The 20,796-nt window shown below is 58.9% G+C and overlaps 1 protein-coding gene across 1 annotated transcript in view; it reads right to left on the bottom strand.

The window, feature by feature from the left end:
- The window catches only part of LOC138734968 (E3 ubiquitin-protein ligase HUWE1-like), a 97,342-nt gene that overhangs the window by 53,950 nt on the left and 22,596 nt on the right, over positions 1–20,796 (bottom strand). Inside the window, exons 19-32 of the mRNA XM_069882798.1 lie at positions 18,336–18,416; positions 18,066–18,172; positions 17,795–17,972; positions 15,389–15,480; positions 15,080–15,291; positions 13,730–13,787; positions 13,442–13,618; positions 11,375–11,620; positions 9,433–9,566; positions 6,629–6,729; positions 5,095–5,301; positions 3,840–4,056; positions 2,705–2,827; positions 507–738 (exon numbers count right to left, since the gene is read on the bottom strand). Coding sequence (XP_069738899.1) covers positions 507–738; positions 2,705–2,827; positions 3,840–4,056; positions 5,095–5,301; positions 6,629–6,729; positions 9,433–9,566; positions 11,375–11,620; positions 13,442–13,618; positions 13,730–13,787; positions 15,080–15,291; positions 15,389–15,480; positions 17,795–17,972; positions 18,066–18,172; positions 18,336–18,416 — 2,165 coding nt within the window. The remainder of the gene's footprint in view (positions 1–506; positions 739–2,704; positions 2,828–3,839; positions 4,057–5,094; positions 5,302–6,628; positions 6,730–9,432; positions 9,567–11,374; positions 11,621–13,441; positions 13,619–13,729; positions 13,788–15,079; positions 15,292–15,388; positions 15,481–17,794; positions 17,973–18,065; positions 18,173–18,335; positions 18,417–20,796) is intronic.

A 20,796-nucleotide genomic window follows, 5' to 3' on the forward strand; every position in this document is an offset into this window, starting at 1 on the left:
CCACGCCCCCCAAATCCCCTCTTCCACCCCTCAACCCTCCTCCCCGCCCCCCAAATCCCCTCTTCCACCCCTCAGAGCCCCTCCACGCCCCCCAAATCCCCTCTTCCACCCCTCAACCCCCCCTCCACGCCCCCCAAACTCTCTCCAATCCCCCTCAAACCCCTTTCTGTCCCCCCAAATCCCCTCTTCCACCCCTCAAACCCCCCTCCACGCCCCCCAAATCCCCTCTTCCACCCCTCAGAGCCCCTCCACGCCCCCCAAATCCCCTCTTCCACCCCTCAGAGCCCCTCCACGCCCCCCAAATCCCCTCTTCCACCCCTCAACCCCCCTCCACGCCCCCCAAATCCCCTCTTCCACCCCTCAGAGCCCCTCCACGCCCCCCAAATCCCCTCTTCCACCCCTCAAACCCCCCTCCACGCCCCCCAAACTCCCTCCAATCCCCCTCAAACCCCTTTCTGCCCCCCCAAATCCCCTCGTACCCCCCCGAAGCCCCCCCAGAGCCGCACCTTCTGCGTGACGACGAGGAAGCGGAGGGCGCTGAAGTGGGGCTGCCCGTGGGCGGGCGCCTTGGCGGGCAGGGCGTGCGGCGACTCCAGGACGGTGCTGGGATTCACCATCTTCTCCACCAGCATCAACCAGGCGTCTAAAAACTCGCCGGTGCCGTCGGGTAAATCGGGGTGCTCCAAACCCTCCACAACGGGCACCTTGCCCCCCATCGACAGCGCCCAGTTAAACGTCCTGAAGGAATGAAATACATAAAAATTGAAAAAAAATGGGGGAACCCCTCATTTCTGGGCGATAAACACGAGTATTTTGAGGTTCGAGGGGCGACCCCTAACCTCCAAATCTCCTCTGCAGCCCTAAAATCTCTTTATATCCCCCCCCGACCCCTTCTTCACCCCCTAAATCCCCTCCACACCCCTCAAACTCCCCCCTCACCTCCCCAAGCCCCATTTGCACCCCCAAAATCCCTTCTACAACCCTCAAAAGTCCCTCCTCATCCCCCCAAGCCCCTTCTGCACCCCCTAAATCCCTTATGAACCCCTCAAAAGTCCCTCCTCACCCCCAAAAAGTCCCTCCTCACCCTCCCAACGCCCCTTTGCACCCCTCAAATGCCTCCTGCACCCCCAAAAGTCCCTCCTCATCCCCCCAAGCCCCTTTTGCACCCCCTAAATCCCTTCTGAACCCCCCAAAAGTCCCTCCTCACCCCCCGAGCCCCCTTTGCACCCCTCAAATCCCTCCTGCACCCCTCGAAAGTCCCTCCTCATCCCCCCAAGCCCCTTCTGCACCCCCTAAATCCCTTCTGAACCCCCCAAAAGTCCCTCTGAGCCCCCTTTGCACCTCCAAAACCCCTTCTTCACCCCCAAGAGTCCCTCCAAGCCCCCTTTGCCCCCCCAAAATCCCTTCTACACCCCTCAAAAGTCCCTCCTCATCCCCCTAAACCCCCTCCTCATTCTCTCAGCTCCCCAAGAGGGAGGAGGAGGATGGACTGAGGGGGAATCCTGAGGGATTTTGGAAGGAAATCCTGAGGGGGAAACTCTGAGGGATTTTGAGGGTAAAACTGAGGGATTTTGGGGGAAAATCTGAGGAATTTTGGAGAGAAAACTCTGAGGGATTTTGAGAGTAAAACTGAGAGATTTTGGGGAGAAAACTCTGAGGGATTCTGGGGAGAAAACTCTGAGGGATTTTGTAGGGGAATCCTGAGGGATTTTAGGGGGAGGCTCTGAGGGATTTTAGGGGGAGACTGAGAGATTTTGAGGGAAAAACTCTGAGGGATTTTGGGGACAAAACTCTGAGGGATTTGGAGGGGGAGACTGAGGGATTTTGAGGGAAAGACTCTGAGGGATTTAGGGGGAGACTCTGAGGGATTTGGAGGGGGAGGCTCTGAGGGATTTTAGGGGGAGACTCTGAGGGATTTTAGGGGAAACTCTGAGGGATTTTAGGGGGAGGCTCTGAGGGATTTGGAGGGGGAGGCTCTGAGGGATTTTAGGGGGAGACTCTGAGGGATTTTAGGGGGAAACTCTGAGGGATTTTAGGGGAGGCTCTGAGGGATTTGGAGGGGGAGACTCTGAGGGATTTGGAGGGGGAGACTCTGAGGGATTTGGAGGGGGAGACTCTGAGGGATTTGGAGGGGGAGACTCTGAGGGATTTTAGGGGGAGACTGAGAGATTTTGAGGGAAAAACTCTGAGGGATTTTGGGGACAAAACTCTGAGGGATTTGGAGGGGGAGACTCTGAGGGATTTGGAGGGGGAGACTCTGAGGGATTTGGAGGGGGAGACTCTGAGGGATTTTAGGGGGAAACTCTGAGGGATTTTGAGGAAAAACTCTGAGGGATTTGGAGGGGGAGACTCTGAGGGATTTGGAGGGGAGACTCAGGGATTTGGAGGGGGAGACTCTGAGGGATTTTAGGGGGAGACTCTGAGGGATTTTAGGGGGAGACTCTGAGGGATTTGGAGGGGGAGACTCTGAGGGATTTGGAGGGGGAGACTCTGAGGGATTTGGAGGGGGAGACTCTGAGGGATTTGGAGGGAAAAACTCTGAGGGATTTGGAGGGAAAAACTCTGAGGGATTTTGAGGGAAAAACTCTGAGGGATTTTGAGGGAAAAACTCTGAGGGATTTTAGGGGGAGACTCCGAGGGGTTTGGAGGGGGAGACTCCGAGGGGTTTTGGGGTGAAGAGTGGGGCTTTTGGGAGGTTTCTCACTCGAAGAGGGCGTTGTGGCCGCCGGAGCAGAGGAACTTCTGCAGCATGAGGTGATAGGGGAACTTGCGCTCGTCAAAGAGCATCGGGGAGGTGAAGCCCACAGAGCAGATGAAGAACGTCAGGCTGGGGAGGGGGAGAAACAGAGTCAGCCCCTCCCCTCTCCCCACAGACCCCTCCCCTCTCCCTTTAACCCCTCCCTCTCCCCATAGACCCCTCCCCTCTCCTTTTAACCCCTTCATCTCCCCATAGCCCCCTCCCCTTTAACCCTTCCCACTCCCTTTAACCCCTCCCTCTCCCCACAGCCCCCCTCCTCACACTTTAACCCCTTCTTCTCCCCATAGCCCCCTCCCCTTTAACCCCTCCCTCTCCCTTTAACCCCTCCCTCTCCCCACAGACCCCTCCCCTCTCCCTTTAACCCCTTCTTCTCCCCATAGCCCCCTCCCCTTTAACCCCTCCCTCTCCCTTTAACCCCTCCCTCTCCCCACAGACCCCTCCCCTCTCCCTTTAACCCCTCCCTCTCCCCACAGCCCCCTCCCCTCTCCCTTTAACCCCTTCTTCTCCCCATAGCCCCCTCCCCTTTAACCCCTCCCTCTCACTTTAACCCCTCCCTCTCCCCACAGACCCCTCCCCTCACACTTTAACCCCTCCCTCTCCCCACAGCCCCCTCCCCTCTCCCTTTAGCCCCTTCCCTTTAACCCTTCCCTCTCACTTTAACCCCTCCCTTGCCCCACAACCCCCTCCCCTCTCCCTTTAACCCCTCCCTTGCCCCATAGCCCCCTCCCCTCTCCCATTAACCCCTCCCTCTCCCCACAGCCCCCTCCTCTCTCCCTTTAACCCCTCCCCTCTCCCTTTAACCCCTCCCTTGCCCCATAGCCCCCTCCCCTCTCCCATTAACCCCTCCCTCTCCCCACAGACCCCTCCCCTCACACTTTAACCCTTTCTTCTCCCCATAGCCCCCTCCCCTTTAACCCCTCCCTCTCCCTTTAACCCCTCCCTTGCCCCATAGCCCCCTCCCCTCTCCCTTTAACCCCTCCCTCTCCTCACAGCCCCCTCCCCTCTCCCTTTAACCCCTTCTTCTCCCCACAGCCCCCTCCCCTCTCCCGTTAACCCCTCCCTCTCCCCGTAGCCCCCTTACCGGAAGCGCGGGGTGGGGGTGTAGGGCGGGGGCTGCCAGCTGAGCCCCTTGGTGAGCAGCTTGGTGAGGGCGGAGGCGGTGGCGCGGGCCGCGGGGCTGGGGGCCGGGGCGGCGGCGGCCGCGTGGTGGCTACGACGCTGCCGCACGGGCGAGCCCACGCAGAGCTTCACCAGCAACCCGAACAGCTCGGCCAGCGCCCGGCCCAGCCGCGAGGACGCTGGTGGAGGGGGGAGAAAACACAATGAGCACCCCAAAAAGCCAGCAGCCAAACCCATGGGGACCCCAAAAATCCAGCCCCAAACCACCAGGGACCCCCACATCTAGCATCCAGGGATCCCCCAAATCGACCCCCCTGGGGACCCCAAAAATCCAGCAGCCAAACCCATGGGGACCCCAAAGATCCAGCCCCAAACCACCAGGGACCCCCACATCTAGCATCCAGGGATCCCCCAAATCGAACCCCCTGGGGACCCCAAATATCCAGCCCCATGAGGACCCCAGAAATCCCACCCCAAACCACCAGGGACCCTCACATCTAGCATCTAGGGATCCCCCAAATCGAACACCCTGGGGACCCCAAAAATCCAGCAGCCAAACCCATGGGGACCCCAAAAATCCAGCCCCAAACCACCAGGGACCCCCACATCTAGCATCCAGGGATCCCCCAAATCGAACCCCCTGGGGACCCCAAATATCCAGCCCCATGAGGACCCCAGAAATCCCACCCCAAACCACCAGGGACCCCCACATCTAGCATCCAGGGATCCCCCAAATCGAACCCCCTGGGGACCCCAAAACCCCAGCAGCTAAACCAATGGGGACCCCAGAAATCCAGCGGACAAACCCACGGGGACCCCCCCTCCATGGGAACCCCAAAAAACCAGCCCTAGGGGGACCCCTCGTCCATTTTGGGGGTACCCCTACCCATTTCAGGCCCTTTCAGTCCATTTTTCGGGTCCCTCTACCCATTTCTAACCCCCCAACCTGTTTTTGAGGTTCCCCTGCCCATTCCAGGCCCCCCCCGTCCATTTTTGGGGTCCCCCTACCCATTTCAGGCCCCCCCAGTCCATTTTTGGGGTCCTCCCCACCCATTTTTCCCCCCCAATCCATTTTCGGTGCCCCTAGTCCATGTTAGACCCCCCCCTCAGTCCATTTTTGGGGTCCCTCAGTCCATTTTTCCCCCCCCAGTCCATTTTTGGTGCCTCCAGTCTGGTTTTGGGGCCCCCCCGTCCCGTTTTTGGGGTCCCCCCCTCACCAGAGAGCAGGGGTTTGATCTGCTTGATGCGGGCGGCCATGGCGGGGCTGATCTTGGCCTTGGCCTTGGGGTCGGCGCCGCCGGGCTCGTCCGTCTCCATGGGGGCCAGGGCCTCGCTCTCCAGCCCCATCCCCTCCAGCAGCCCCTGAGCAGGGGGGGGGTCGCCGCCCCCCGCCCCCGACGGCCCCGCGCCCTCCGCCTCCCCCTCTGCCAGCAGAAAAAGGGGGGGTCACCACCGCTAGGGACCCCCAGAAACACCCCCTTCCCCCTATAGACCCCCAGAGACCCCCCCTTCCCCCTACAGACCCCCAGAGACACCCCCTTCCCCCTATAAATCCTCCCATCTCCCAGGAGACCCCCCTCCTTTCCCTCTATAGACCCCGAGACCCCCCCCTTTCCCTCTATAGACCCCAAGAGACCCCCCCTCTTTCCCTCTATAGACCCCAAGAGACCCCCCCTTCCCTCTATAGACCCCAAGAGATCCCCCTCTTTCCCCCTATAGACCCCAAGAGACCCCCCCTTTCCCTCTACAGACCCCAAGAGATCCCCCTCTTTCCCCCTATAGACCCCAAGAGACCCCCCTTTCCCCCTATAGACCCCAAGAGACCCCCCTTTCCCTCTACAGACCCCAAGAGACCCCCCCTTTCCCTCTATAGACCCCAAGAGATCCCCCTCTTTCCCCCTATAGACCCCAAGAGACCCCCCTCTTTCCCTCCATAGACCCCGAGACCCCCCTCTTTCCCTCTATAGACCCCAAGAGACCCCCCCTTTCCCTCTATAGACCCCAAGAGATCCCCCTCTTTCCCCCTATAGACCCCAAGAGACCCCCCTCTTTCCCTCCATAGACCCCGAGACCCCCCTCTTTCCCTCTATAGACCCCAAAAGACCCCCCCTTCCCTCTACAGACCCCAAGAAACCCCCCCTTCCCTCTACAGACTCCAAGAGACCCCCCCTCTTTCCCTCTATAGACCCCAAGAGACCCCCCCTTTCCCTCTATAGACCCCAAGAGATCCCCCTCTTTCCCCCTATAGACCCCAAGAGACCCCCCTCTTCCCCCTATAGACCCCCCCTCCTCCCCCCTACAGACCCCTCCATCTCTAAGGCCCCCCCCCAAGAACCCCCCTTCTCCCTAGAGACCCTCAGAGACCCCCCCCTTCCTCCTATGGGCCCTCATAGACACCTCCTTTTTCCCCAGAGACCCCCCCCACCTCTAAATCACCCCCCCAGACACCCCCATTCCCCCTATGCCCCCCCTTAAAGACCCCCTTTTTCCCCATGCCCCCCCTCCCACCTTTAAAGACACCCCCTTATCACCCTATGGACCCCCCTAAGCCCCCCCGACCCTTTGTGCCCCCCCCAGCCCCCTAGACACCCCCCAGCCCCCTTCTGCCCCCTCCACGAACCCCCCCAGCCCCCCTTTTTCCTCCCCAGACCCCTCCCCACAGCCCCCCCGCCCCACAGCCCCCCCCTTTTGCCCCCCCCACCCCACAGCCCCCCCCTCCCCGTGTCAGAGCCCCCCCCCCCAGCCCCGTACCTGGCCTCCTGCCGCCCTGGGGGGGGCTGGGTGCTCCCCGCTCCTCCTTGGGCACCAGCTTCTGCATGTCGGCCTGACCGAACTCGCACCCCGGGGGGAGGCTGGGGGGGGGGGGGGGTGCTCCTTAGCACCCCAAAAACCCCCAGCGCCCCCCCAGGCCCTCCCCAGCCCCGTTCCAGTCTTCCCTAGGCCCTCCCAGTGCCCCCACGTGTCTCTGTCGTCACCCCAGTGCCCCCCCGTCCCTCCCCAGCCCCAGCCCAGTGCCCCCCCGTCCCTCTATCACCTTCCCAGTCCCTTCTGAGCCCCCCAAACACCCTCCAGCCCCTCCCAGTGCCCCCCCAGTCCCTCTATCACCATCCCAGTCCCTCCCAGTGCCCCCCCAGTCCCTCTATCACCTTCCCAGTCCCTTCCGAGCCCCCCAAACACCCTCCAGCCACTCCCAGTGCCCCCCCAGCCCCTCTATCACCATCCCAGTGCCCCCCAGTGTCCCCTCAGTCCCTCTCAGTGCCGCCCCAGTCCCTCTATCACCATCCCAGTGCCCCGCAGTGTCCCCAGTCCCTCCCAGTGCCCCCCCAGTCCCTCTATCACCATCCCAGTCCCTTCTGAGCCCCCCAAACACCCTCCAGTCCCTCCCAGTGCCCCCCCAGTCCCTCTATCACCATCCCAGCGCCCCCCAGTCCCTCCCGGTGCCCCCCCAGTCCCTCCCGGTGCCCCCCCAGCCCCTCTATCACCATCCCAGCCCCTCCCAGTGCCCCCCCAGTCCCTCTATCACCTTCCCAGTGTCCCCCCAGTCCCTCCCAGTGCCCCCCCAGTCCCTCTATCACCATCCCAGTCCCTTCTGAGCCCCCCAAACACCCTCCAGCCCCTCCCATTGCCCCCCCAGCCCCTCTATCACCTTCCCAGTGCCCCCCAGTGTCCCCTCACTCCCTCCCAGTGCCCCCCCAGCCCCTCTATCACCATCCCAGTCCCTCCCAGTGCCCCCCCAGTCCCTCTATCACCATCCCAGTCCCTCCCAGTGCCCCCCCAGTCCCTCTATCACCATCCCAGTGCCCCCCAGTCCCTCCCAGTGCCCCCCAGTCCCTCTATCACCTTCCCAGTCCCTCCCAGTGCCCCCCCAGTCCCTCTATCACCATCCCAGTCCCTCCCAGTGCCCCCCCAGTCCCTCTATCACCATCCCAGTCCCTTCTGAGCCCCCCAAACACCCTCCAGCCCCTCCCATTGCCCCCCCAGCCCCTCTATCACCTTCCCAGTGCCCCCCAGTGTCCCCTCACTCCCTCCCAGTGCCCCCCCAGCCCCTCTATCACCATCCCAGTCCCTCCCAGTGCCCCCCCAGTCCCTCTATCACCATCCCAGTCCCTCCCAGTGCCCCCCCAGTCCCTCTATCACCATCCCAGTGCCCCCCAGTCCCTCCCAGTGCCCCCCAGTCCCTCTATCACCATCCCAGTCCCTCCCAGTGCCCCCCCCAGTCCCTCTATCACCATCCCAGTCCCTCCCAGTGCCCCCCCAGTCCCTCTATCACCATCCCAGTCCCTCCCAGTGCCCCCCAGTCCCTCTATCACCATCCCAGTCCCTCCCAGTGCCCCCCCAGTCCCTCTATCACCTTCCCAGTCCCTTCTGAGCCCCCCAAACACCCTCCAGCCCCTCCCATTGCCCCCCCAGCCCCTCTATCACCTTCCCAGTGCCCCCCAGTGTCCCCTCACTCCCTCCCAGTGCCCCCCCAGTCCCTCTATCACCATCCCAGTCCCTCCCAGTGCCCCCCCAGTCCCTCTATCACCATCCCAGTGCCCCCCAGTCCCTCCTAGTGCCCCCCAGTCCCTCTATCACCTTCCCAGTCCCTTCCGAGCCCCCCAAACACCCTCCAGCCCCTCCCAGTGCCGCCCCAGTCCCTCTATCACCTTCCCAGTGCCCCCCAGTGTCCCCTCACTCCCTCCCAGTGTGCCCCCAGTCCCTCTATCACCACCCCAGTGCCCCCCAGTGTCCCCTCACTCCCTCCCAGTGCCCCCCCAGTCCCTCTATCACCTTCCCAGTCCCTTCCGAGCCCCACAAACACCCTCCAGCCCCTCCCAGTGCCCCCCCAGTCCCTCTATCACCATCCCAGTCCCTCCCAGTGCCCCCCCAGTCCCTCTATCACCATCCCAGTCCCTCCCAGTGCCCCCCCAGTCCCTCTATCACCATCCCAGTGCCCCCCAGTCCCTCCTAGTGCCCCCCAGTCCCTCTATCACCTTCCCAGTCCCTCCCAGTGCCCCCCCAGTCCCTCTATCACCATCCCAGTGCCCCCCAGTCCCTCCTAGTGCCCCCCAGTCCCTCTATCACCTTCCCAGTCCCTTCCGAGCCCCCCAAACACCCTCCAGCCCCTCCCAGTGCCGCCCCAGTCCCTCTATCACCTTCCCAGTGCCCCCCAGTGTCCCCTCACTCCCTCCCAGTGCCCCCCCAGCCCCTCTATCACCATCCCAGTGCCCCCCAGTGTCCCCAGTCCCTCTCAGTGCCCCCCCAGTCCCTCTATCACCCTCCCAGTGCCCCCCAGTGTCCCCTCAGTCCCTCCCAGTGCCCTCCCAGTCCCTCTATCACCATCCCAGTCCCTTCTGAGCCCCCCAAACACCCTCCAGCCCCTCCCAGTGTCCCCCCAGTCCCTCTATCACCATCCCAGTCCCTCCCAGTGCCCCCCCTGTCCCTCTATCACCATCCCAGTCCCTCCCAGTGCCCCCCCTGTCCCTCTATCACCATCCCAGTCCCTCCCGGTGCCCCCCCCAGCCCCTCTATCACCATCCCAGTGCCCCCCCAGTCCCTCCCAGTGCCCCCAGTACCTGTTTGGGGTGCAGAGGGAGAGCAGCACGGTGCTCTCCCACACAAGGGAGCAGTAGAGCTGGCTCAGCTTGCCCAGCACGCTCAGCCCCAGCTGCGACCCCCACTGCGTCACCGAGATGGCCCGGATCTCGCTCTGGGGGGGCAGAAAACATGGCAGTGACCCCCCCCAGAATCCCAGGGAACCCCCCCAAAGCGCAGGGAACCCCACAAGTCACAGGGAACCCACCCAGATTTCAGGGAACCCCCACAAGTCACAGGGACCCACCCCTAAAATGAAGCAAAATCCCCCTAAAATGAGGCAAAGCCCCCCCAAAATGAGCCAAAACCCCCTCAGAACATGCTAACCTCCCCCAGAATGAGGCAAAGTCCCCCTAAAATGAGGCGAAGTCCCCCTAAAATGAGGCAGAGTCCTCCTAAAATGAGGTAAAGCTCCCCTGAAATGAGGCAAAGTCCCCCAAAAATGAGGCAAAGCCCCTTAAAATGAAGCAAAGTCCCCCCAAAATGAGGCAGAGTCCCCCCAAAATGAGGCAAAGCCCCCCAAAATGAGGCCAAGTCCCTCAAAATGAGGCCAAGTCCCCCTAAAATGAGGCAAAGTCCCCCAAAATGAGGCAAAGTCCCCCTAAAATGAGGCAAAGTCCCCCCAGAATGAGGCAGAGTCCTCTAAAATGAGGCAAAGTCCCCCCAAAATGCCCCCAGGGACCACTTGAGGGCCTTCTAGGACTCTTCTAGGACCCCAAGGAACCCTCTAGAGGCCACTGGGACCCCTTTAGCGCCTTCTAGGACCCATCTCGGACCCTGAGGAACTCTCTAGAGCCTAAAATGAGGCAAAGTCCCCCTTAAACGAAGGAAAGTCCCCCCAAAATGAGGCAAAGTCCCCCCAAAATGAGGCAAAGTCCTCCCAAAATGAGGCAAAGTCCCCCAAAATGTCCCCCAGGACCACTTTAGGGCCTTCTAGGACTCTTCTAGGACCCCAAGGAACCCTGTAGAGGCCACTGGGACCCCTATAGCGCCTTCTAGGACCCTTCTAGGGCTCTGAGGAACCCTCTAGAGCCTAAAATGAGGCAAAGTCCCCCTTAAATGAAGGAAAGTCCCCCCAAAATGAGGCAAAGTCCTCCTAAAATGAAGCAAAGTCCCCCATAAAATGAGGTAGAGTTCTCCTAAAATGAGGCAAAACCCCCCAAAATGAGACAAAGTCCCCCTAAAATGAGGCAAAGCCCCCCAAAACGAGGCAAAGTCCTCCCAAAACGAGGCAAAGCCCCCCTAAAATGAGGCAAAGTCCCCCCAAAATGAGGCAAAGTCCCCCCAAAATGAGGCAAAGTCCTCCCAAAACGAGGCAAAGTCCCCTAAAATGAGGCAAAGTCCCCCTAAAATGAGGCAAAGTCCCCCTAAAATGAGGCAAAGCCCCCCAGAATGAGGCCAAGCCCCCCAGAACGAGGCAAAGTCCCCTAAAATGAGGCAAAGCCCCCCAAAATGTCCCCCTGGGACCCCTTAGGGCCTTCTAGGACCCTTCTTGGACCTCCAGGAGCCCTCTAGAGCCCCCTGGGACCCCTTTAGCACCTTCTAGGACCCATCTTGGACCCTGAGGAACTCTCTAGAGCCTAAAATGAGGCAAAGCCCCCATAAAATGAGGCAAAGTCCCCCTAAAATGAGGCAAAGTCCCCCTAAAATGAGGCAAAACCCCCTCAGAAAACACTAACCTCCCCCAAAATGAGGCAAAGTCCCCCTAAAATGAGGCAAAGTCCCCCCAAAATGAGGCAAAGTCCCCCCAAAATGAGGCAAAACCCCCTCAGAAAACACTAACCTCCCCCAAAATGAGGCAAAGTCCCCCTAAAATGAGGCAAAGTCCCCCTAAAATGAGGCAAAGTCCCCCTAAAAACAGGCCAAGCCCCCCCAAAATGAGGCCAAGCCCCCCCCAAATGACCCAGCCCCCCCCTTTTTTACCTGTCCGACGCGGCAGGTGTGCACGAACATCATGATGTAGGCGTGGGCGGCCGTGAGGGCGTGCAGCAGCGGCGTGGCCTGCGCCGAGAGCGTGGCGTCCTGCACGGCCCCCGCCGCCGCCAGCTCGCGCAGCAGAACCGACCCCCCCGGCGCCTCGATGGGCCGGTGCAGCGGCTCCAGCGCCGACAGCACCGCGTCCAGCTGCAGCAGCCCCTCCTGCAGCACCTTGGGCTCGTGCGACAGCGTCTGCCGCCGCGGCCGAGCGGCAACGGGGAAAGAAAAGCGGGATTGGAAGGAGGAATCGAAACCTCAAGGGGAAAGCGAAATCTCAAGGGGAAAGCCAAATCTCAAGGGGGAATCGAAATTTGAAGGAGAAATCGAAATTGGAGAGAAGGGGAATCAGAATTGGAGGGAGGGGGAATCGAAATTGGAAGGAGAAATCAAAATTTGAAGGAGAAATCAAAATTGGAGAGAAGGGGAATCAGAATTGGAGGGAGAGGGAATCGAAATTGGAAGGAGAAATCAAAATTCGAAGGAGAAATCAAAATTCGAAGGAGAAATCAAAATTCGAAGGAGAAATCAAAATTCGAAGGAGAAATCGAAATTGGAGAGAAAGGGAATCAGAATTGGAGGGAGGGGGAATCGAAATTGGAAGGAGAAATCAAAATTTGAAGGAGAAATCAAAATTCGAAGGAGAAATCAAAATTGGAGAGAAGGAGAATCAGAATTGGAGGGAGGGGGAATCAAAATTGGAAGGAAAAATCAAAATTTGAAGGAGAAATCAAAATTCGAAGGAGAAATCGAAATTGGAGAGAAGGGGAATCAGAATTGGAGGGAGGGGGAATCAAAATTGGAAGGAGAGATCAAAACTGGAAGGAGAAATCGAAATTGGAGAGAAGGGGAATCAGAATTGGAGGAGGTGGAATCAGAATTGGAGAGGTGGAATTGGAATTGGAGGGAGGAGGAATCGAAATTGGAAGAAGGAATCGAAATTTTTGAAGGAGGAATCGAAATATTTGAAGGAGGAATCGAAATTGGAAGGAGGAATCGAAATTGGAAGGAGGAATCGAAATATTTGAAGGAGGAATCGAAATATTTGAAAGAGGAATCAAAATATTTGAAGGAGGAATCGAAATATTTGAAGGAGGAATCAAAATTTGAAGGAGGAATCAAAATTTGAAGGAGGAATCAAAATTTGAAGGAGGAATCAAAATTGGAAGGAGGAATCGAAATTGGAAGGAGGAATCGAAATTGGAAGGAGGAATCGAAATTGGAAGGAGGAATCAAAATTGGAAGGAGGAATCAAAATTGGAAGGAGGAATCAAAATTGGAAGGAGGAATCGAAATATTTGAAGGAGGAATCGAAATATTTGAAGGAGGAATCGAAATATTTGAAGGAGGAATCGAAATATTTGAAGGAGGAATCGAAATATTTGAAGGAGGAATCGAAATATTTGAAGGAGGAATCGAAATCTCAAGGGGGAATCGAAATCTCAAGGGGGAATCGAAATCTCAAGGGGGAATCGAAATTGGAGAGAAGGGGAATCAGAATTGGAGGGAGGGGGAATCGAAATTGGAAGGAGAAATAGAAATTCAAAGGAAAAATCAAAATTGGAAAGAGAAATTGAAATTGGAGAGAAGGGGAATCAGAATTGGAGGAGGGGGAACCAGAATTGGAGGAAGGGGAAATCAGAATTTGGAGTGGGAATCAAAATTGGGAGGGAGAATTGAAATTTGGAGGAGAATTGAAATCGGGAGGGGAAATTGAAAATTGAAGGGGAAATTGAAAATTGGGAGAGGAAATCGAAATCAGGAGGGGAAATAGATATCGGGAGGGGAAATAGATATCGGGAGGGGAAATAGAAATTGTGAAGGGACCTCAGGCCCTAATTAACCTTTTCTGGGTCCCCCCAGGCCCTAATTAACCCTTTCTGGGTCCCCCCAGGCCCTAATTAACCCTTCCTGGGTCCCCCCAACCCCTCTTTGGCTTCCATCCCCTCTCAGTCCCTTGCCAGCCCTCCCCCACCCCCCATTTTCGGGGTGCCCCCCCGGCTGTTGTTGGGGTACCAGGATGGATTTGCAGACGCCGGCCACGGCCTGGCAGGCGGCGGAGGTGGGGAAGTCGACGGGGAGGTTGGGGAGCCCCAAGATGGTGACGAGGGGCCGGAGGCCTCGCTGCGCCACGAACTCCTGGCAGTGATCGTCCGTCGTGTTGTTGCTCAGGATGGACTCCACGAATTTCATCTTTTTTTTGGGGAGAAAACACACCGATTTGGGGGTTCAAAAGAAGAATCTGGGGCTCCCCGAACCCCAGAAACGAGCAAGGAGGGGCTGCCCCCCCAAGTTTCTCCTCACCACGTTGAGGATGTAATCCATCAGCGGGATGGGGATGCGCTCCTCCGTGCCCACCACCCTGCGGGAAAAAGCGGGGGGGGACACCCCCAAAATGGCACTGGGACACCCCCAAAATGTCCCTTGTCCCCTCCCAGACACCCCTGTACCCCCAAAATGTCCCCCGGCCCCTTCTAGACACCCCTGTCCCCCCACCCCATGCCTCCCCAGACACCCCTTGTCCCCTCCCAGACACCCGCCAGGCACCCCTGTACCCCTAAAATGCCCCCTGTCCCCCCCAAATGCCCCCTTGTCCCCTCCCAGACTCCCCTGGTCCCCCCAAAATGCCCCTTGTCCCCTCATAGACACCCCCAAGACACCCCTGTACCCCCCAGACACCCCCAAAATGCCCCTTGTCCCCTCCCAGACACCCCCTATACACCCCTGTACCCCTCAGACACCCCCAAAATACCCTGTTATCCCTCCGAATGCCCCTTGTCCCCTCAGACACCCCCAAGACACCCCTGTACCCCCCAGACACCCCCAAAATGCCCCTTGTCCCCTCCCAGACACCCCCTAGACACCCCTGTTCCCCCAAAACGCCCTGTTATCCCCCTCAAATGCTCCCCTGTCCCCTCCCAGACACCCAAGACACCCCTGTACCCCCCAGACACCCCCCAAATGCCCCTTGTCCCCTCCCAGACACCCCCTAGACACCCCTGTACCCCTCAGACACCCCCAAAATACCCTGTTATCCCTCCGAATGCCCCTTGTCCCCTCCCAGACACCCCTGTACCCCCCAGACACCCCCAAAATGCCCCTTGTCCCCTCCCAGACACCCCCTAGACACCCCTGTACCCCTCAGACACCCCCCAAATGCCCCTTGTCCCCTCCCAGACACCCCCTAGACACCCCTGTACCCCTCAGACACCCCCCAAATGCCCCTTGTCCCCTCCCAGACACCCCCTAGACACCCCTGTACCCCTCAGACACCCCCCAAATGCCCCTTGTCCCCTCCCAGACACCCCCTAGACACCCCTGTACCCCCAAACGCCCCCAAAATACCCTGTTATCCCCTCAAATGCCCCCTTGTCCCCTCCTAGACACCTCTGTCCCCCCGAAACGCCCTGTTATCCCCCCAAATGCCCCCTTGTCCCCTCCCAGACACCCCTGTACCCCCGAAACGCCCTGTTATCCCCCCCAAACACCCCCTAGACACCCCTGTACCCCTCAGACACCCCCAAAATACCCTGTTATCCCCCCCAAATGCCCCCTTGTCCCCTCCCAGACACCCCTGTCCCCCCCAAACGCCCTGTTATCCCCCCCAAACCGCCCCCCCCCCCCCCCCAATCCCAAATCCCCGGGGGCGCTCACGTCTGCTGGGGCTCGGCCTCGCTCTGCTGGGCGGCGCTGAAGCTCTGCATGGCCTGCACCTCCTCCTCCTCCTCGTCCTCGCTGGAGGCCTCCTCGGCGGCGTGAGGGGAGCGAGGCGGGGGCGCCGCCGCCGTCCCGTCCGCCTTCTGCATCGACGGCTTCTGGCAGATGTACCGCGGGTCGCGGCCCAGGCTGCAGATTTCCTCCAGCAGCTACGAAAACGGAGAGAATTTGAGGTGGCGGGAGGCGCCGCGGTTTATTTTTGGGGTCCCCCAGGGCGCCTCGATAAAAAAGAGTTTCGGGGGTTACCTTGATGATGGCGGTGGTGGCGTCGGTTTTGAGCGTGGGTTGGTGCCGCATCAGCTCGTCCACCGCGCTGCCCAGGTTGGAGGCCGTGTCGCCTGAGAGGGAGATTTTGGGGGGATAAGGGGAGATTTTGGGGGGGATAGGGGGAGATTTGGGGGTAGGAAGAGGGTTTGGGGCAAAAAAAAAGGGGGGTTGGGGCAAAAAAATGGGGGGTTGGGGCACGAAAAGGGGGGTTTGGGGCATGAAAAGGGGGATTTGGGGCAAAAAATGGGGGGTTAGGGCAAAAAAATGGGAGGTTGGGGCACGAAAAGGGGGGTTTGGGGCATGAAAAGGGGGGTTTGGGGCAAAAAAATGGGGATTTGGGGCAAAAAATGGGGGGTTAGGGCAAAAAAATGGGGGGTTTGGGGCACGAAAAGGGGGGTTAGGGCAAAAAAATGGGGGGTTGGGGCACGAAAAGGGGGGTTTGGGGCACAAAAAGGGGGGTTTGGGGCAAAAAAATGGGGATTTGGGGCAAAAAATGGGGGGTTAGGGCAAAAAAATGGGGGGTTGGGGCACGAAAAGGGGGGTTTGGGGCACAAAAAGGGGGGTTTGGGGCAAAAAATGGGGGGTTAGGGCAAAAAAATGGGGGGTTAGGGCACGAAAAGGGGGGTTTGGGGCACGAAAAGGGGGGTTAGGGCAAAAAAAATGGGGGGTTAGGGCAAAAAAATGGGGATTTAGGGCAAAAAAATGGGGGGGTTGGGGTACAAAAAGGGGGTTTGGGGGTACGAAAAGGGGGTTTGGGGGTACGAAAAGGGGGTTCGGGGGCACGAAAAGGGGGTTCGGGGGCATGAAATGGGGGGGTTTGGGGCAAAGAAAGGGTTTAGGGTACAAAAAAGGGGGGGTTGGGGTGTGAAAAAGGGAGTTTGGGGTGTGAAAAGGGGGGTCGGGGCACAAAAAGGGGAGTTTGGGGGATGAAAGGGGGTTTGGGGTATGAAAAGGGGGGTTTGGGGCACGAAAAGGGGGGTTTGGGGCACGAAAAGGGGGGTTCGGGGCGCAAAAAGGGGGGTTCGGGGCGCAAAAAGGGGGGTTCGGGGCGCAAAAAGGGGGGTTTGGGGCGTAAAAAGGAAGGTTTGGGGCACGAAAAGAGGGTTTGGGGTGTAAAAAGGGGGTTTGGGGTGTAAAAAGGGGGGTTTGGGGGATGAAAAGGGGGGTTCAGGGCGCAAAAAGGGGGGTTTGGGGCACGAAAAAGGAGAGTTTGGGGGATGAAAAGGGAGTTCGGGGCGTGAAAAAGGAGGTTTGGGCGCAAAAAGGGGGGTTCAGGGCGCAAAAAGGGGGGTTCGGGGCAAAAAAGGAGGGTTTGGGGGACGAAAAGGGGGGTTTGGGGGATGAAAAGGGGGGTTCAGGGCGCAAAAAGGGGGGTTTGGGGCACGAAAAAGGAGAGTTTGGGGGATGAAAAGGGAGTTCGGGGCGTGAAAAAGGAGGTTTGGGCGCAAAAAGGGGGGTTCAGGGCGCAAAAAGGGGGGTTCGGGGCAAAAAAGGAGGGTTTGGGGGACGAAAAGGGGGGTTTGGGGGACGAAAACGGGGGTTTGGGGGATGAAAAGGGGGGTTTGGGGCACGAAAAAGGGGGTTAGGGGCACGAAAAAGGAGAGTTTGGGGGATGAAAAGGGAGTTCGGGGCGTGAAAAAGGAGGTTTGGGCGCGAAAAGGGGGGTTCAGGGCGCAAAAAGGGGGGTTCGGGGCAAAAAAGGAGGGTTTGGGGGACGAAAAGGGGGGTTTGGGGGATGAAAACGGGGGGTTCGGGGCACGAAAAAGGAGAGTTTGGGGGATGAAAAGGGAGTTCGGGGCGTGAAAAAGGAGGTTTGGGTGCGAAAAGGGGGGTTCGGGGTGCAAAAAGGAGGGTTCAGGGCACGAAAAAGGGGGTTTGGGGTGTAAAAAGGAGAGTTTGGGGGATGAAAAGGGAGTTCGGGGCGTGAAAAAGGAGGTTTGGGCGCGAAAAGGGGGGTTCGGGGTGCAAAAAGGAGGGTTCAGGGCACGAAAAGGGGGGTTCGGGGCACGAAAAGGGGGGCTCGGGGCACGAAAAGGGGGGCTCGGGGCACGAAAAGGGGGGTTTGGGGTGCAAAAAGGAGGGTTCAGGGCACGAAAAGGGGGGTTTGGGGCGCGAAAAGGGTCCCCCATCCTGAAATTAAGGCCCCCAAACCCAAAATGAAGGTCCCCAAACCCAAAATGAAGGTCCCCAAACCCAAAATGAAGGCCCCCTACGTTCAAACTAAGGCCAACTACCTCCAAATTAAGCCCCCTCATCCCCAACTTCAAGGCTCCATCCTCAGATGAAGGCCCCGTACCCCCTAATTAAGGCCCCGTACCCCCTAATTAAGGCCCCGTACCCCCTAATTAAGGCCCGCCACCCCCAAACGGCGCCCTCCCCGCTCACCGAGGGGGTCCGAGGAGCGTCGCCGCCGCATGGCGGGCAGGTAATCGGGCGAGAGCAGCACCTTGAAGAGGCGCTCGAAGGGCTGGCACTGGACGAAGGCCTGCAGGCCGCGGGCGTTGAGGCAGAGCGCGCTGAAGACGTTGGGCAGCGAGCCCAGCACCTCCCGCGTCGCCGGCACCTGGAAAACGAGGAGGAAAAAAAAAACCATGAAAAAAGGGGATGAAGGAGGCGCGGGGGGCAGGCCCCGAAGCAAAATGGAGGCGCGACTCACGTCTTTGATGAGCAGCGCGTGCAGCATGACGTCGGTGAGGCCGTTGTCCTGCAGGGAGGAGAGCAGGGAAGGCTCCTGGAACACGAAGACGGTCACCACCTCGGTCGCTGCGGCGGGAGCAGAGAGAAAAGAGACAGGGGGGGGGGTTCTGAGGAGGAGGAGGAGGGGGCGGGGTGCGGATTTTTTGGGGGAGACCGGGAGGGGATCCCCATTCAAATCCAGCCCCCCAGAAAAAAAACGGTTCCGAGCGATCGAGGGCGCGGAGCTCACCCAGGAGGAAAAGGGAAGGGCCGTAGTACTCGGCGTTGCTGATGATGTGTTTGAGGGAGGTGGGGAGCGAGCCGTCCATCACTGAGGTTCGAGGGGAGAAAAGAAGAAAATGTGGGGAGAAAAGAAGAAAATGGGGGTGAGCGGGGGGGTTTGTGACACAAAAAGGCCTCGGGGTGACCTGAAAAAGACACTTGGTGCCTCAAAAAGGCCTCTTGGCGCCCCAAAATGGCTTCTTGGTGACCCAAAATGGCCTCTTGGTGACCCAAAATGGCTTCTTGGTGACCCAAAAGAGCCTCTTGGTGCCCCAAAAAGCCACAATGTCCCCTCGGTGCCTCAAAAAGGCCTCTGGGTGACACAAAAAGGCATCTGGGTGACCCAAAAAGGCCTCTTCGTTCCCCCAAAATGCCTCTGGGTGCCCCCAAAGTGCCACAATTGCCCCTCAGTGCCCCAAAAAGGCCTCGGGGTGACCCGAAAAAGACATTTGGTGCCTCAAAAAGGCCTCTTGGCGCCCCAAAATGGCTTCTTGGTGACCCAAAATGGCCTCTTGGTGACCCAAAATGGTCTCAAAAAGGCTTCTTGGTGCCCCAAAAGAGCCTCCTGGTGCCCCAAAAAGCCACAATGTCCCCTCGGTGCCTCAAAATGCCTCTGGGTGACCCAAAAAGGCCTCTTCGTTCCCCCAAAAGGCCTCTGGGTGCCCCCAAAGTGCCACAATTGCCCCTCAGTGCCCCAAAAAGGCCTCTTGGTGCCCCAAAATTGCTTTTTGGCACCCCAAAATGCCACAATTACCCCTCAGCGGCCCAAAAAGGCCTCGGGGTGACCCGAAAAAGACATTTGGTGCCTCAAAAAGGCCTCTTGGCGCCCCAAAATGGCTTCTTGGTGCCCCAAAATGGCCTCTTGGTGACCCAAAATGGCCTCAAAAAGGCTTCTTGGTACCCCAAAAGAGCCTCCTGGTGCCCCAAAAAGCCACAATGTCCCCTCGGTGCCTCAAAAAGGCCTCTGGTGACCCAAAAAGGCCTCTTCGTTCCCCCAAAAGGCCTCTGGGTGCCCCAAAAAGGCCTCTGGGTGCCCCAAAAAGGCCTCTTGGCGCCCCAAAGTGCCACAATTGCCCCTCAATGCCCCAAAAAGGCCTCTCGGCGCCCCAAAATGGCTTCTTGGCGCCCCAAAATGGCCTCTTGGTGACCCAAAATGGCCTCTTGGTGACCCAAAATGGTCTCAAAAAGGCTTCTTGGTGCCCCAAAAGAGCCTCCTGGTGCCCCAAAAAGCCACAATGTCCCCTCGGTGCCTCAAAATGCCTCTGGGTGACCCAAAAAGGCCTCTTCGTTCCCCCAAAAGGCTTCTGGGTGCCCCAAAAAGGCCTCTTGGCGCCCCAAAGTGCCACAATTGCCCCTCAATGCCCCAAAAAGGCCTCTCGGTGCCCCTAAAAGTCCTCTTGGCGCCCCAAAATGGCCTCTTGGTGACCCAAAATGGCCTCTTGGTGACCCAAAATGGCCTCAAAAAGGCTTCTTGGTACCCCAAAAGAGCCTCCTGGTGCCCCAAAAAGCCACAATGTCCCCTCAATGCCTCAAAATGCCTCTGGGTGACCCAAAAAGGCCTCTTCGTTCCCCCAAAAGGCCTCTGGGTGCCCCAAAATTGCCTTTTGGCACCCCAAAAGGCCTCTGGGTGCCCCAAAGTGCCACAATTGCCCCTCAGTGCCCCAAAAAGGCCTCTGGGTGCCCCAAAAAGGCCTCTCGGCGCCCCAAAATTGCCTTTTGGCACCCCAAAATGCCACAATTACCCCTCAGTGGCCCAAAAAGGCCTCGGGGTGACCCGAAAAAGACACTCGGTGCCTCAAAAAGGCCTCTTGGCGCCCCAAAATGGCTTCTTAGTGACCCAAAATGGTCTCAAAAAGGCTTCTTGGTACCCCAAAAGAGCCTCTTGGTGCCCAAAAAGCCACAATGTCCCCTCGGTGCCTCAAAAAGGCCTCTGGGTGACCCAAAAAGGCCTCTTCGTTCCCCCAAAAGGCTTCTGGGTGCCCCAAAAAGGCCTCTTGGCGCCCCAAAGTGCCACAATTGCCCCTCAATGCCCCAAAAAGGCCTCTCGGTGCCCCTAAAAGGCCTCTTGGCGCCCCAAAAAGGCCTCTTGGCGCCCCAAAAAGGCCTCTTGGCGCCCCAAAAAGGCCTCTTGGCGCCTCAAAGTGCCACAATTGCCCCTCAGTGCCCCAAAAATGCCCCTCAGTGCCCCAAAAATGCCTCTTGGTGCCCCAAAAAGGCCTCTTGGCGCCCCAAAAAGGCCTCTTGGCGCCCCAAAGTGCCACAATTGCCCCTCAATGCCCCAAAAAGGCCTCTCGATGCCCCTAAAATGCCTCTGGGTGACCCAAAAAGGCCTCTTCGTTCCCCCAAAAGGCCTCTCGGCGCCCCAAAAAGGCCTCTCGGCGCCCCAAAGTGCCACAATTGCCCCTCAGTGCCCCAAAAAGGCCTCTCGG

This window comes from Phaenicophaeus curvirostris, unplaced genomic scaffold, assembly GCF_032191515.1.
Source record: "Phaenicophaeus curvirostris isolate KB17595 unplaced genomic scaffold, BPBGC_Pcur_1.0 scaffold_344, whole genome shotgun sequence".
Taxonomy (NCBI): Eukaryota; Metazoa; Chordata; class Aves; order Cuculiformes; family Cuculidae; genus Phaenicophaeus; species Phaenicophaeus curvirostris.